Genomic DNA, 16402 nt, shown 5'->3' with positions numbered 1-16402 from the left:
TACATAACACTCTTAGCTCTTGATAGTCCTTTGTCTCATAAATGATCAGAAGAGCTAAGATTATGAAAAAAAAGCTAAGATTATATATTTATACATGGGTGCTATTTAAATATCTCAAATGATTGTTTTCCTGAAGACATACGTTGTGTTTTCCTGGGGTGCTCTACATTTATTGTCCCTATATTATTTCTGGGGAGACAGAATGGTGTATTGGCTAAGCATGTGGTCCTCAGAGTGGAAATGACTGGATTTGAATCTTGATCTCACCAATTGTGAGATTTTAAATAATACATATACCTTCTCCACAGTGTCTTCATCTCTGAAATGAGGATAATAACTTGTCTTGTAGGATTGCCGTGAGGAATGAAATCACATGCTTTGGGAATGGGATGTTCAAGTTGAGTTACTAAATAGTCCCTTTGTTATCACTTTTCAGAGACTCAATCTTCTAAAATCCTTAACTTACTTATATACATATAAGGAGCCTCCAACTTAAAACAAGTTGTGTTTGAGAAATTTATTGGTTTGGGAATTCTGCAGTGCATCTCTGTTAGGTAATTAGGTTGCCAGGCTAACTTGTAAAAAAACAATAATTCCAATGTAGCAGAAATAATAAGAGAACAATAAAATGGAAAAATACTGTCTTGGATATTGATAGTTGAGTAGTAGTAGGTTTGAATTAGAGACTTGAAAGATATTTGTATAAAAATTCTGAAAGTCATTCAGAATCTTTCAAGGAATTTTGGTAGGCCAGCATTGATTCTTTGCTAATTTTGCTTCCAGCTTTATCATTTTTCTTTCCATTATGATGGAGATCTAGCATCACTGATGTGTTACACAGTGGTACTGTATCAGCTGTCAATACAGCTATTTTTTGATTGATTTGTTAAGCTTGGGTAACTGGACAGGAACTATTTTTCCTTGGGTAACAGAGAAAATGAAAGGAAGAAGATAGTTAAGGAGGATGTGTGCTTTTAGTAGTATAAATAAGCTGTGAATGATCTTAAAGAGAGAGTGGGAGAGCAGCTTCCGGGTACTGGTACCATTCATTCCCAGTTAACTGCCCATAATAGGAGGGGGTAGGCTGGAAGGAAAGAGTGAGTATAGGTTATTCATATGTAAAAGTTGCTTACAAAATGCGTTTTTGTATAAACAAGCACTCCTTGACATACACAACTTTTCTTCCAAAAAAATAATTCAAGATTTTGTAGGGTTATCAGGTTATCATTATGAATAATATTTTGAATTTTTAAACATTTTAACTTTTATTTGAATTCTGGTTAAATAAGAGATAACTACATAGGGTACAGCACATTACATACACCTTGTGTGTATCAGGGTTCAAAGATGGAGATTTTCCTATATTCTCTTTAGATGGGGTTCTAGGTCTCATACTTTTAAAAATATTTAGATTTGCTAATCATGAAGGAAACAACTTTTTGATATCAGAAAAGTATTACAATGGTGCTATAATTTCCATGACATTAGATTTTAGTTATTTCTATTTGTAGACTGTTGTGACACTTGAATAAAATCTTACTATGTTTGTGTATTCTTGATTAAAATTAGATGCACAATTCTTTCATTAGGAAGTGGCTGTTTTTGTCTTTGATAAAAAGCTGATTGACAAATATCAAAAATTTGAAAAGGATCAAATCATTGATTCTCTAAAACGAGGAGTCCAGCAGTTAACTCGATTACGGCACCCTCGACTTCTTACTGTCCAGCATCCTTTAGAAGAATCCAGGTAAATTTTCATAAAAACTTACATAAATGACTTGTTGAACAAATAGTTAATAATTGTATGTTTAAATTCTGTGGAGCATGCTGTCAGTGAAAAATTCTTAGAAACTGAGTGTTGAGTTCTTACGGATTTATTATTTCTGTAAAATTTATTTGCATATTCTATGTATTTGCCTCTTTTTGAAATATTAATAAAAGTTTTCTTCACAGTTGCCATCAGTCTGTGCCATCAGTCTCTATGCTCAGCACTACAGTGGTCAAAGTGGAAGATACAGAAGTATAGCATACAGTCCATGTCTGAAAGGAGCTCTCCTTGTTTATTTGCTAGAGTATTTTGTACCCTTTGCATTGATTACGTATTTGTGGGCTCTTTTTAAATGTGTGTTTCAGGTACTCTTCTAAACATGTAACCTGATATGCTAAGCATATCAGTCCATAACCTGCAGTTACTCTACCGTTTATTTTTCTCAAGGATGAGCTTGGGAACTGTTGCTGAGAATGAGAATATAAATGAAATTTATATTGTGTAATCTTAACTGGATCCTCAAGCCTGTGGTGCTTTTACTAGTCCATTAGATACCCTAGCTATATAAACTTTTCTCGCATTACTCGTAACCCCTAATTTCCTTCTTTCTTCCTTCCTACCTAGCAGACTGTATTCGTCTCTCTTAGTTCAGAAGATCTTAACGAAATGGTTTGTCATTTGTGTTCTGTGGACCCTAGAATTTTAAGGATAGGGGAAGAACAGATAGGTGAACAAACAGTGCTGGCAGAGTTCTAGGTTTCCAATCTCCCTTCAGCCAGGACACTTTTGCTTTTATCTTTTTATGTATTGGATTTCTGTATAATTCTTACTTTGGAATCTTCAGTAACCCCCTGTCACTTATCCCTCTCTGCCAAGAGCACGAGTTACTTTCTTTCAACCTAAAAGAAAAAAAACTAATATTTACCATGAAAACTGTATTAAATGCTTTACATTTGTTTAACTCATTCAGTTCTCACAGTTACATGGGAGAACTGAGGATCAGAGACATTACTTAAGCCACATAGTTATGACACCTTGATTCCTCAGTCCGTTTTTTTTATTCCACTGTATCATGGTGTGCCTACCCAGAAATATGCCCATCTCTTATGATGATAATATTTTTATTGCTCTCCTTTTCATGAATAAACCCAAAAGAAGAGTATAGTTGTTGACTCTTACGTAACATTCACTATTGTGAACTCTCTATCCTGAAGTGGGTAAGTTTTGTTTGCCACACTTGTCCTGAGTGTTCTGACCGATGCTGTTTCCTCCCCGGAGTGTTTTCTATCAGTGTCTACCATGTCACCTATCAGAATGCCCACCCATCTTTGTTATTTTAACTGGTATCAATGTGTCTTATATTTCCTCATTACATTTCAAGACTCTTGAGGGGAGAAGCTGTCCCTGCAGCTTCTTTTATAGTGATTTAAATATTATAGAAGTGGGGATTTATTGGTGATCATTAAGAGAGACAATTCAAAGATTACTTTAAGGCATCTTCACTGTTAAGCTGTAAAACTGTAAAATTGATAGGAATAGGACAACTTTAGGGAAGGAAAAAACGACTTCCAGTTTTTTATGAATTAATAATTAGAAATAACACTGGAATTATCCAAAAGAAATGTGCTATAGTAAAGTCATCCAGGTGAAAGCTCGGAGTTGGTGATATGTTTTGAGGGTAACATGTAGGCAGTAATTAAAACCATGAGAAAAAGAATTTTTCAAGAGCATGAGTCGAAAGAGCAGAGTACTGAGGACAGAACTTGAAATGTAGAGGGAAAAGAAGAGCCAGGAGAAGAAAGGAGCGATCACTGTTACATGGCGGGAGAAAAACAGGCAGCTGAAGGTCAGGGAAGCTAAAGGAGGGGAGAGGGACACACTCACACTGAGCACCACTGAGGAAAAAGAAAATAAAGACTGGGAAGAGTTCATTACATTTGACTAGTGAGAGGTTGTTACTGATCCTTAATAATATCGGTAGTAGGATGGTGGTTTGGAAGCTAGAAAATAGATAGGAGCCCAGCAGAGAAGACTTCATTATGTGAATAAAGTCCCAGAGGAGGAACTGAAAGGAAATTTTGGGATGGTAGTTGAATCACTAATATGGTGAAGTTTAGGGAAATGAGGTCATTCATGTTAGATGAACTTTATGCTTTTTTTAAGTAGAAAGTGTATAATAGGTGAGTAGTGGGTAAAGGGGGCCATGGAATGAGGAGCTAGGAAGAGGACAATAAAAGAATGTTCTTGAATGTTGGAAAAAAGAGCAAGGTTAAAGCATACTATGTGACTTAACACTTGAAAAGACTTGGGCTTTCTGTTCTTTGCTGGTGCTTATGACATAAGCAACAGAGTAAAAGGAACTTGTAGTGGTTATTACAGGGTTAGTAGGGGTTTGCTCAGTAAAGGGTAATTTGGGTGATAGTTTATTGTGATAGTTGGGAGAAAGAAAGGAATCAAATATGTATGGTCAAGACTGAATACTTTGAATTTGGTTAATAAAGGTGTTGGGGAGCTAGATTTTGTGGAGGTAGTAAAGGGGTAGGAGATAACGGCTGGTAAATAGCTGTGGTTGGGGAAGTGGTTTTTGAGAAGAGGATATAGCCCTTCTGGTATGTGACTATAATGATGATGGAAGTGAATATTCATGAAAGATAAGAGGGCTTCCAGCTTGAGGAATAATCATACGGATGTTGATGTGGCCAAGGATGATGTTGGGGTCAAGACAGAGAGGAAACAAATAGGAGTAGCTCAGATAGGTGAGTCATGGGAATTATAGAAAACTGGAGAAAAGACTTGAGAGTATTTGATCAGTTTTCCTCCAGGACAGTTCAGCAAAAGGAAACCTGGTGTCCACTGTGTTTATGAGCATGGTGAGAGAGTAAAGAACAAGGTAGCATGTTTTTTGATGACTGAGCAGGTGTAATAACTCTCTCCCTCAGCCTAAGCAGCTCTGTCGTAATCTATTAAACAGTTACAGTCCAGGTACAGAGGCTTGGTCTAGCTTTGTTACCACAGTACCTTGTATGTAGTTCTTCATTGCTAGAGCCTAAATAAGCCCAAGGCATAAAATGTTAGCACTTGAGTCTCAAACACTTGGTAATTACAATAGCAGTAGTAAAGATTTATTAAGTTTACCTGCTGGTGACTCTGCTATGTACTTTACATTCATTATCTCCTTTGATCTTCACAGTAACCCTTCAAGGCTGTTTTTTATCACCATTTTACAAATGGGCAAAGTGAGGCTCAGAGCTGAGGTGTCCAGGTCACCTAGTCAGGGAATAGGGATGCTGGGACTTGAAGTTGGGTATTTGTCTTCAAAGCCTGAGCTCTTTATGATTACTCCATAAGGCCTACTGAATGTTAATATCTAACATTTTCTAGATTTCTAAATATTCTTATACATCAAAGAGCAGTAACTTAAAAATTTAAAAATTGTGATGCCTTTTAAAATTATATATATATAATAGGTAAAATCAGAGCTGCCCTGATTGAAGTAGTTACAGGGGACCTGGAGCTATGCTCTGTGCCTCTTTCTGACTTCTCTTGCTTCAGAGGGGTCTGGGAAATCTGCAGGTTCCCTTGAGCGTATTCTGAAAATGGTGGTTTAAATGTTTTATTAATGCTAAAAGCAAATCTAAGTCTACCTTCTTGTTGACTACTAATATTTTATGTATATTTGACTTTGATAATGTGGGAAAAAAATGATGGTAAATAACTCTTTTTCTTTTTTAAAACAGGGATTGCTTGGCATTTTGTACAGAACCGGTTTTTGCCAGTTTAGCCAATGTTTTAGGTAACTGGGAAAATCTACCTTCCCCTGTATCTCCAGACATTAAGGATTATAACCTTTATGATGTAGAAACTAAATATGGTTTGCTTCAGGTATGTATTTTTATTCATCACGTGAAAAGAGTTTTATCCTTCAAAATTGTTTTTGGCTATTTAAAACTTCTTAGCAATATCAACTGCTTTATGTAAACCTTTGGATCCTCTCAGTAATTTGAAATTTATTTCTATGTTCAGTTTTTCTACAGTTTATTGTTAGGTTTAAATTATATTTTAAATTTATGAAACAACATTGGTAACCTTTGTAGAAGGGTACTTACTGACTAGTTGATGGGTTGGTTCCCTTTTGATTTTTTTTTTTTTTAAAGATTTTATTTATTTGAGAGAGAGAATGAGAGACAGAGAGCATGAGAAGGAGGAGGGTCAGAGGGAGAAGCAGACTCCCTGCTGAGCAGGGAGCCCGATGTGGGACTCGATCCCGGGACTCCAGGATCATGACCTGAGCCGAAGGCAGTCGCTTAACCAACTGAGCCACCCAGGCACCCTCCCTTTTGATTTTTTTGAGTGCTAACCTTGTGAATGCATTTCATAAACAAAATATTAAGTTGAAGTACTAAAGTATTTAATAAAAAATAAAAATTACATCTTTAAGGAAATTATTTAATAGGTATCAAGAGATCTTTTTAGACTTTTCTTATATGTCCACTTTTTCTGATTTTCCTTTCCCTGCCTACCAAAATATCTTCAGCTCTATAGAGTACATTTATACAGTAGATTCTTAGTTCCTTGGGGACAGAGATCATCTTATTTATTATTTTTTAACAGCTTTATTAAGTTACTAATTGACATACAATAAACTTCACATATTCAAAATACTGTATGGTTTTATAAATTTGACATGTATACCGGTGAAACCGTCACTATAATCAGAATAATGCAAAATGCAAATATTCATGGACCACCCCCCCCCCAGTTTTCTTATATCCACTGTAATCCTTCCTTCCTACTTCTTGCTTTCTGTCTTTCTGTCTCTTGTCCCAGAAAACCACTGACCTGCTTTCTGTCACTGTGAATTGGTTTGTATTTTCTACAGTTTTATAATTATAATCATATAGTATGTACTGTTTTTTTCTGTCTACTTCTTTCACTTAATTCTTTTGAGATTCATCCATATTGAGTGTATCAATACTCTTTTTATTGCTGAGTAGTAGTTCATTTTTTTGGATATACCATAATTTGTTTATCCATAATCTGTTGATGATCATTTGGGGTGTTTCTAGTTTTTGGTTATTGCAAATACAGCTGCCATGAACAGTCATATACAAGTTTTTGTATGTACATATGCTTTAATTTCTCTTGGTTAAATACCTAGTAGTGGAATGGCTAGATCAAATGGCATGTATATATTTTGGCTCTTTGGGAACTACAAACTTTTCTAAAGTGGTCATGCCATTTTATATTCCTGTTGCAATGTATGAGAGTTTCATTTTTTCCACATATTTGCCAAAAGTTGGTATGGTTGGTCTTTTTAATTTTAGCTATTCTAATTGCTATGCAGTGTTATTTTGTTGGAGTTTTAATTTGCATTTCCCTGATGAAAAATGATGAACACCTTTTCATACACTTGAATATTTTTTGGTAAAATATCTGTTCAGCTCTTTTGCCCATTTTTTGAATGGGTTTTTATTATTGAATTTTGAGATGTCTTTGTATACTGTTGACATAAATCCTTTGTGAGACACATGATTTACAAATATTTTCTCCTAGTGTCTGGCTTATCTTATTCTCTTAACAGTATATATATTTTTAATTGTGGTAAAATACACATAACATAAAATTTACCATCTTAACCATTTTTAAGTGTACAGTTCAGGGGCATTAAGTACATTTATATTGTTGTGCAACCTTATCCACCATCCATCTCCAGAACTCTTTTCACCTTGCAAAACTGGAGCTGTATCCACTAAATAATAACTCTCCATACCCATCTCTACCACTCCCCAGCCCCTGGCAGCCATTCTACTTTTGGTGCCTCATGTAAGTGGAATCATGTATTATTTTTCCTTTTGTGCTTTATTTCACTTAGTATGATGTTCTTGAGGTTTATCCATGTTGTAGCATGTGTCAGAATTTCCTTTCTTTTTAGAGCTGAATAATCCATTGTATGTATTTGCCACATTATGTTTATTCATTTGTCTATGGACACCGGGGTTGCTTCCACATCTTGGCTGTTGTGAGTAATACTGCTCTAAACATGGGTGTAGAAGTTTCTCTTCAAGATCCTGCCTTTAGTTGTTTTGGGGATGTACCCAGAAGTGGAATTGCTAGATCATATAGTAATTCTATTTTTTTTTTATTTTTTGAGGAACTAGCGTACTTTTTTCCATATTGGCTGTCCCATTTTATATTTCTACCAGTAATGCAGCACAGAGTTCTAATTTCTTCATGTCCTCACCAACATTTATTATTTTCTAGTTTTTGATAGTGGCTGTCCTAATCGGAGTGAGGTGGTAGATCGTTGTGGTTTTGATTTGCATTTTTTTTAGGAGTTAGTGAATTTAAGCATCTTTTCATGTACTTATTATCCATTTGTATATCTTCTTTGGAGAAATACCTATGCAAGTCCTTTGCCCCTTTTTTAATCAGGTTGTTTGTTTTGTTGTTGTTGAATTGTAAGTGTTCATTATATATTCCAGATATTAACCTCAGTATATGATTGGCAAATATTTTTTCCTATTCTGTGGGTTGCCTTTTCACTCTGTTGATTTTGTCTTTTGATGCATAGAAGTTTTTATTTCGATATATCCAATTTATTCTTTTGTTGCCTGTGCCTTTGGTGTCATATCTAAAAAGTCTTTGCCGAATCCAGTGTTGTGAAGATTTCCTCTATGTTTTCTCCTAAGAGTTACATAGTTTTAGTCTTATGTTTAGGCCTTTGATTTGAGTTGATTTTTACATATGGTTTAAGATAAGGGTCTCTAACCTCATTGTTTTGCCTGTGGATATCCAATTTTCTCAGTATCCTTTGTTGAAACTTCTATCCTTTCCCCGTTGAATGGTCTTGGTACCTTTGTCAAAAATCATTTCACCTTTCTAGACTTGAAAAACTTTGTATATTTTATGAATTATATTTGAAGAATAAGCATTTTTTAAAATGCAAATCTTACATGAATTTCATGGGTTCCAATGTGTTAGACCTGGAGAACATTCATTTGAGAAATATTAAGCCCCTAAATGCTTATTTATATTAGTCGCTGAGGATAAATATTCAGGCAGTTAGAAGTAGCAGATTGCATCTCAAGGAGTGGTGAAAAATGAAACTGGAAAGATAGAGAAAGAACACTGGAGGATTTTTTATGTAGAGTAAATGACCTGGTCTGATGTGCATTTTAGAAGTGTCATTCTAGAAGAGTGGAGCTTGGGCATAGGGAAAATGTATGAGAAATAATCACTACTATGTAGGGTTATTTTCAATGTGTAAATTTTAAGTACTTAGCATAGTGCCTGCATGTAAAAATAGTTAATGGTATTTAAAAAGTCTTGCTCAAAAATCACAGGAAGTATTAGAGGGATGAATGAAGTTAGGCGGTTAGAATAGGCCCTTTTGACTGACTATGGGGATGGGATTGGGAGTGGGTGGAATCTAATATGATTTCCCACATTTATTAAGAGGTTAATATACCATCGTTTACCAGCTGGGACCTAGATAGGTTCAGTGACTTGCTCAAAGTTGCGAGGCTAGTAATTAGTGAAGTTGGGACAGGAATCCAGATATTTTCTAAAATAGTACTCTTTACATTCTTTACTGTTGACTTAACTTGATGTTGAAACTGTGAGGGATTTTTTTTTTTTAAGAGAATTCATTCTCATATCCATTCATTAAGTGTATATTTATTGGATAGCTATATTTCTGGCACAGTTCTGGATGCTGAAGATATGCCACGGGAAAAAACGGACACAAATTCCTGCCTTTTAGAATTTATATTCTCATGGGGGAAGAAGGACAATAAAATAAGTAAATATATAGTATATTAGATCATGATAAATGCATGTGGAGAAAATAAGGGAAGGGGGAAGAGAGAGTAGTTTGGATGGGGAGGAAAAGGTTGTACTTTTGAATTGGGGTAGTCAGGAAATCTGTAACTGAAAATTGGACATTTGAGTAAATATCTGAAAAAAAGCGAAGAAGCGAACCATATAGATACCTAGGGAAAGAATGGTCTAGGCAGAAAGAACAGAGGGTGCAAAGTCCCTGAAACAATTCATGCATGACTTGTTCAAGGAATAGTGAAATACCTGGAGTGGTGGAAAGAGTTAATAAGATGAGCAGTAGGAGACAAGGTCAGGGAGTTAATGAGTGGCTAAGTCATGTTACTCCCTAAAAGCCAGAAAAATACTTTGAAGTTTACTCTGAGAGGAAGGAAAGGCCTTTGGAAGGCTTTGAGCAGGAAAGTGACATGATCTGATAGCTGTTTATTGAGAATTAAATTCTGTAGAAGGGTATGAGCAGAAACGAAGTGAAGTAGATGGCTGCTATAGTAGTACAGGCCAGAGATGATAATGGTCCAGGGTAGGGAAGCTGGTAAGACAGGGTCAAAATATATTTTGATGGTGAAGGTATTGGAATTTGTAGATGGCTTTGTTATATAAGAAAAATAGAGTAGTGCAGAATAACTCAAAGGTTTTTGAAAAATGGAAAAGTGAAGTGGCCATTAATGGATATGGGGAAAAGACCATAGGAGGAGAGAACTGAATTGTAGGGGAAGCTCAGTTTTTGATTCTTCTAAGAATGAGATGCTTATAAAACATTCAAGGGGAGAGAAGTCAAGAAGGCAGTCAGATAATCAAGTCTTGACTTTAGAATAGAGGCCCAGCCTGGAGATAATTTGGGAGCAGTCAACCTCTGGGTGATATTGAAAGTCGTGAGAACACTGAGAAAGAGTAGATGGAAACTTCAGCTCTCCAAACACTGAGGTTGGGGTACTGAGGAGGAACCAGCAGAATAAATAGACTGAAAAGCAATGAATCTGTGGGATTGGGGGAAAGCCTGGGAGAGTGGTGTCCTGGAAGTCAGGGAGTGTTAGTTTGCCAAAGTCTACTCCTGGAAACAGAAATCAGTCTTCATTTTTGGTTAACAAATTCCATGGTAGTCTCAAGCAAACATGTCAAAATTACCAAATACTAATCCAATTTGAGAATGAGTGAACATCAATTAATATATGAAAACTGAGCAAAATACGATTCAGAAAAACTGAATTTCAATATGAAGTGTAAATATATTAAAATATTAAGAATTAGAATCAAATTGACAAGGAGTCCCTTGATATTTACTGTCTGTAACTCGGGAACTGAATATTCCTTCACATTTCAAACACGGAAACAATAAATTTGGATGGAAAAGTGGTTTTAAATTATCTTTGACTTTGCTCATATGCATATGGAAAGGACATTTAATGAAGAGTTGTATTCTGGTTTTATAACTGGATTTTTCCCACTAATGCTTAGATCATTGTGGCAACTGAGAATATCTACTCTTTTGCATTTATAAGAAATTTAATTATTCCCTGACATGTAAAAAAATCTTTTATTGGGAGAAGCAGCAATTACGATTTTCAAGAGACATTTTATTATTATAATTGAAAGGAGTTTTATTTAATGTAAAAGTATCTCTCCCCCCCCCCCATTTACAGGTTTCTGAAGGATTGTCATTTTTGCATAGCAGTGTGAAAATGGTCCATGGAAATATTACACCTGAAAATATAATTTTGAATAAAAGTGGAGCCTGGAAAATAATGGGCTTTGATTTTTGTGTAGCATCAACCAATCCTTCTGAACAAGAGGTAATGAAGGTTTTAGGACTTGTAATTTTTTTTTTTTTTATAAGATTTTAAGTAATCTACAGCCAGCGTGGGGCTTGAACTCACAACCCTGAGATCAAGAGTTGTGTGCTCTATTGACTGAGCCAGCCAGGTGTCCCAGTCTTGTAATATTTTTAAAGCTGTGGAAATTTGTGATGCATCTGGAATGGACTAGAGATTTTGCAAGTCTGATAAATGTGTAGAAATAGGTTATGTGGTACAATGTATGTTTAAATGTACAACTTTATAGAAAATTTCTGATGTTCATTTTACCTGAAAGTATTCTTCAGCTTGTTAATTCCACAGTAGTGTTACTTGAGTAAAGGATGCTAGAGTTAAACAAATTTGAGAACTATTGGGTTAAGTAGGCTTTTTTCCTCAGGCTATCAAATACACTAACAAACATTGTGAATCTCTAGTAGTGTTTTCCCAACATTGGACCACAGAATCTTCTTTAGGGAGCATGATAACAACAGTAGCAGTGATAATAAGAGCTAACATTTATTGAAGTACTTTTCTAACAAAGCACATTTTAACGTATTTACTTATTTAATCCTCACCACAATCTGTGAGATATGGGAATGATACAGATGGGCAAGTTAGGCTGATAGAATAAAATAATGTACCTAAGTTTAGGCAGGTGGTTAAGTGGTAGAGGCAGGATTTGAACCTATTCTCTTTGGTTCCAAAGTACCTGTTACGTAGTGATTATGATATATGCCTATTTATACTTAGGAAAATACTGCAATATTTCAAGTTTTTAATATACATACATGTATATATATATATAGTTGTTAAAGGCACCATGATTTGACCTAAGATATATTTGTAATTTAAGTAAATACTTTTAAGGGAAGCAGAAAGAATTAGTATTGGTTGAGTATATACTATGGGTCAGACACTGTGTTAGGTCCATTTTTTCCCATACATTTGTTTAATCTTACAACAACCTTTTGAGCTTATTAACTAAATCACACAGCTAGTTAGTGAAAGAACAAGGTTTCAAATAATCTTGAGTCCATATAAACTTGAAACCTATGTATCATAGAACATAGGCTATACCTTTTCATATTCATATTGCATCTTACAGTGATAATTTGTCTTCTGGGAGAGAGCTCCGATAATCTGAAGGTTGCAAGAATTCTTTTTTTTCTTTTAATATTTTATTTATTTATTTTGAGAGAGGGTGAGTGAGCAGGGAGCCAAGGGCAGAGGCAGAGGGAGAGAATCACAGAGCCCGTCATGGGGCTTGATCTCAGGACCCTGAGATCATGACCTGAGCCGAAATCAGGAGTCAGACGCTCAACTGACTGAGCCACCCAGGCACCCAGTTTGCAGGAGTTCTTATTCATATCTCTCAGTTTGTTTAGTGCCCTTTCCAGATTTGAGAATTTGGGAATTTCAGGTGGTAGTGATATTTTTACTTGCATGACTGAGTATGATTTAAAACTAGGTTACTACTGCTTGGTAGTGTTTTTTGCTTTAATTTGAAATATTTCATCTGTATAATCTCTTTTCTGTCTTCTTATAGCCTAAGTTTCCTTGTAAAGAATGGGACCCAAATTTACCATCATTGTGTCTTCCTAATCCTGAGTATTTGGCTCCTGAATACATACTTTCTGTGAGCTGTGAAACAGCCAGTGATATGTACTCACTAGGAACTGTCATGTATGCTGTATTTAATAAAGGGAAACCCATATTTGAAGTTAACAAGCAAGATATTTACAAGAGTTTTAGTAGGCAGTTGGATCAGGTAATTTGCCTTATATATAAATAATTGCTTACATTAAAAGTATTAAATGTTTCTTTGATTTAAAAAATGTGTTCAGAAAATTCTCTAAAATGAGATGATGTCTCATATTTTAAGTTTGCATAAAATCAACTTAACAAAAGTAATTCTGTAAATAATGAGGATTAAAGTTTGTTACCACAACTTTAATCATGGCATTTATTTACTAGAGTGAATACTGAAATATGATCTAAAATGCTGCGATTTGTTTCAGTATTAGAAGCAATTTCAGGTATTGAAGATAAGTGTTTTAATTATCTTGCCACAGTAGAATTAGCAGTTTGTTCACTGTAACATATATTTTTGAGTAAATTTCAAAAAGGTTTTTTAAATAGACTGTTGACTACAAATGCATTGTCTTTTTGAATATTTTATATTTAATATTATCACTTTTTTTAAATAGTTGAGTCGTTTAGGATCAAGTTCACTTTCAAATATACCCGAGGAAGTCCGTGAACATGTAAAACTATTGTTAAATGTCACTCCAACTGTAAGACCAGATGCAGATCAAATGACAAAGGTGAGTACACATGAATTCCTGTCTTAGGTGGAGGGACAATGAGTTAAAGTAGGTTAAGTGCTTCTAAAGCAAGATTTAGTCAGATAGTGTCCCCAAATAGCATCTCTATCCTTGAATGTGTTAAATATTCAACTTCTTTTAATCTTAAACAGTTAAATAATTTATGTATATAATTGCTCTGATATAAAATTAAGATTTCAAGTAATTAGAGTCTTAACAGTCATGTAGGTATAGAAATTCTGGACACAACTCATGGCCCTCTGATTTACTCATGTAAGTTTGGATTTTAATAGATAAATGGTACTTATTATGCCTTCAAGATATTTTACTTAATCTTTCAATATTTACTAGTTAGGTAAAGAAAATGTTACTGCCCAGCCAACTTATAGGTAGTGACTGAAAATTTGAACTTGCAAAGAACTTTGGTTATTACTTCCTTATTTTGATTTTTATAATTAGAATTATTAAGTGATCTTTTGCATTTTGCTAAATGTTTCTGAATTTTTTTTCACTATATTATGGCAGTTTCAGGCATGAGAAGTACTTTAATATTTATCAAAATAATTTTATTTTCCTGTTTTTAGATTCCCTTCTTTGATGATGTTGGTGCAGTAACACTGCAGTATTTTGATACTTTATTCCAAAGAGATAATCTTCAGAAATCACAATTTTTCAAAGGACTGCCAAAAGTTCTTCCAAAACTGCCCAAGGTTTGTTGTTGATCAGTTTTTTATTATAGTCAGGATTTTTATTTACTATAATAACTCTTCCAGAGAAATAAATGTAACTTTTGTCATAGGTGCATAAATGAGTACAGAAGGCTGCATACTGAAGCTAAAAGTTTAGTGAACCTTTTTTGCAGGGTCCAAAAATAATTTAATAAATTAGATAGGTAAGAAAATCAGAAGAATATTACCTATGCAAAGGTAGCACCGGGACATTAAATGTCAGAAGTCCATAAGCTGTCATTGTGGAGATCATTGCCTCACCAGCAGTTAAAGGGGTACATCTATATTGATACTAGCCTCTCCAATTCCTTTAACGCCCCTCTCTGGCTTATTAAATCATGAGTGTAATATAGTCTAAAAAATGTTGGTGAATACCTTGGAAGTCAGTGGTTGAAAACCGGTGATTCTTGGTTACAAAAATATCTCCAGTGTTTAATCTGTCAGATACTCATTGATTATGCACTGTTTGTCCAGCCCTTTACTTGGATGCTATGGAGATAAAAAAGGAAACATAAAATATTGTTCTTGCTCTCAAGACTCTTAGAGTATGTGTAGATAGAGTTAACGTGCATGAAACAACAATTAACAATACAGAACAGTGTTTAAGTTGTGTGGTATGACTCATAAGTAATGAAGAAGAGAAACATATTAGTGAAGACTAATGAGGGAATGTTTCCTAAAGGTATGGTGACCATATGTCCCCCTTTATCTGTAACATTCCCAAGTTATTTCTTTTGTCCTGACATAGTTAGCAAGAGCACCCCATTTTACTCTCAACAGTGTCCCAGTTTCAACCATAAATTATATGGTCATCTTCCCCAAAGAAAATTGGAGATTTAAGACTTTAACTTCAATATTAATACTAAAGATCTGAAATTAAATTTAGTTTTATGAAAACATTTTTGCCTTTCAGCGTGTCATTGTGCAGAGAATTTTGCCTTGTTTGACTTCAGAATTTGTAAACCCTGATATGGTACCTTTTGTTTTGCCCAATGTTCTACTGATTGCCGAAGAATGCACCAAAGAAGAATATGTCAAATTAATTCTACCTGAACTTGGCCCTGTCTTTAAACAGCAGGAGCCAATCCAGGTATGTGCATAGATACTCTTTCCTATTGATCTGCTGTTATTTAATGATGTTAGTCAATGAGGACTATCATTGAAAACGAAAGGAATGGATATGCGACTTTTTTAAAAATTGAGGTAAGTTTAAGAGACTTTCTTTTCCATTAGTCAGAAGCTATTTTGCATATGTTTGAAGTGAACCATTCCTAAAATTATAAACTTTGCAAGTAAATGTCTATAGCTCTCCATAACTTACCATCTCAGAAAATAAATTGTAATGAGATTTGCCATGTGTTATACTGTGTATTCTTATTGGCCTTATTAAAAGTTATAGGTTTGGGAAAAGTACTTCTTTTTCTCCTGCACCTTTAACCATTTGCTTTTTGTTTGTTTTGTTATTTAGGGTCTTTAATTTGTAGAAAGTTTATGCTGGTTGTTTCTCTTTATTTTACTGGTAATAAATAGTTTCACCAGAAGAGGGGAAATGGTTACAGCATCACGGAAGTAACATATGTGTGTATTGTAATTGAAAATGTAATTAGTTTCCTGATGTAGACTCTATTATAATATTTACTTGTCAGATTCTAGGTAGTCTTGGATTTAAGAGCAGTAGGGTTACACACCTGGGTTTGAATCTGATCTTCATCTTTACTAGAAGTATGACTTGGACAAGTCTTTACTCTCTTAAAGCCTCTGCTTATTTCTAAAACAGAAAGGGTTGTTGAGATTAAATGAAATTTCTAGGCACGGTAAATATTATTACATGTTTCTGCCACTATATGGCAGTAGCTTTTTAGTAAACCGTCAACTACTTAATGGTTTTATGGCAAGCTATTTGTGGTCCTTTCTTTGAAAGGAGGGGAACAAAAGGAAAACTGTGGTGATAAG

General features: G+C 34.7%; 1 protein-coding gene across 5 annotated transcripts in view; it reads left to right on the top strand.

Moving 5' to 3' along the window:
* The window catches only part of SCYL2 (SCY1 like pseudokinase 2), a 60593-nt gene that overhangs the window by 20207 nt on the left and 23984 nt on the right, over positions 1-16402 (top strand). For all 5 annotated transcript variants that reach the window (XM_025882397.2, XM_025882399.2, XM_073900435.1 and 2 more), the window contains exons 3-9: positions 1590-1747; positions 5506-5650; positions 11245-11394; positions 12944-13165; positions 13605-13721; positions 14306-14431; positions 15363-15539. In XM_025882397.2, the coding sequence (XP_025738182.1) occupies positions 1590-1747; positions 5506-5650; positions 11245-11394; positions 12944-13165; positions 13605-13721; positions 14306-14431; positions 15363-15539 (1095 nt within the window). The remainder of the gene's footprint in view (positions 1-1589; positions 1748-5505; positions 5651-11244; positions 11395-12943; positions 13166-13604; positions 13722-14305; positions 14432-15362; positions 15540-16402) is intronic.

The sequence above is a fragment of the Callorhinus ursinus genome, unplaced genomic scaffold (assembly GCF_003265705.2).
Source record: "Callorhinus ursinus isolate GAN/ISIS: 27379988/994484 unplaced genomic scaffold, GSC_fseal_2.0 scaffold14, whole genome shotgun sequence".
Taxonomy (NCBI): domain Eukaryota; kingdom Metazoa; phylum Chordata; class Mammalia; order Carnivora; family Otariidae; genus Callorhinus; species Callorhinus ursinus.
Note: the sequence above shows the minus strand (reverse complement) of the source record. Positions and strands in the feature narration are given on the sequence as shown.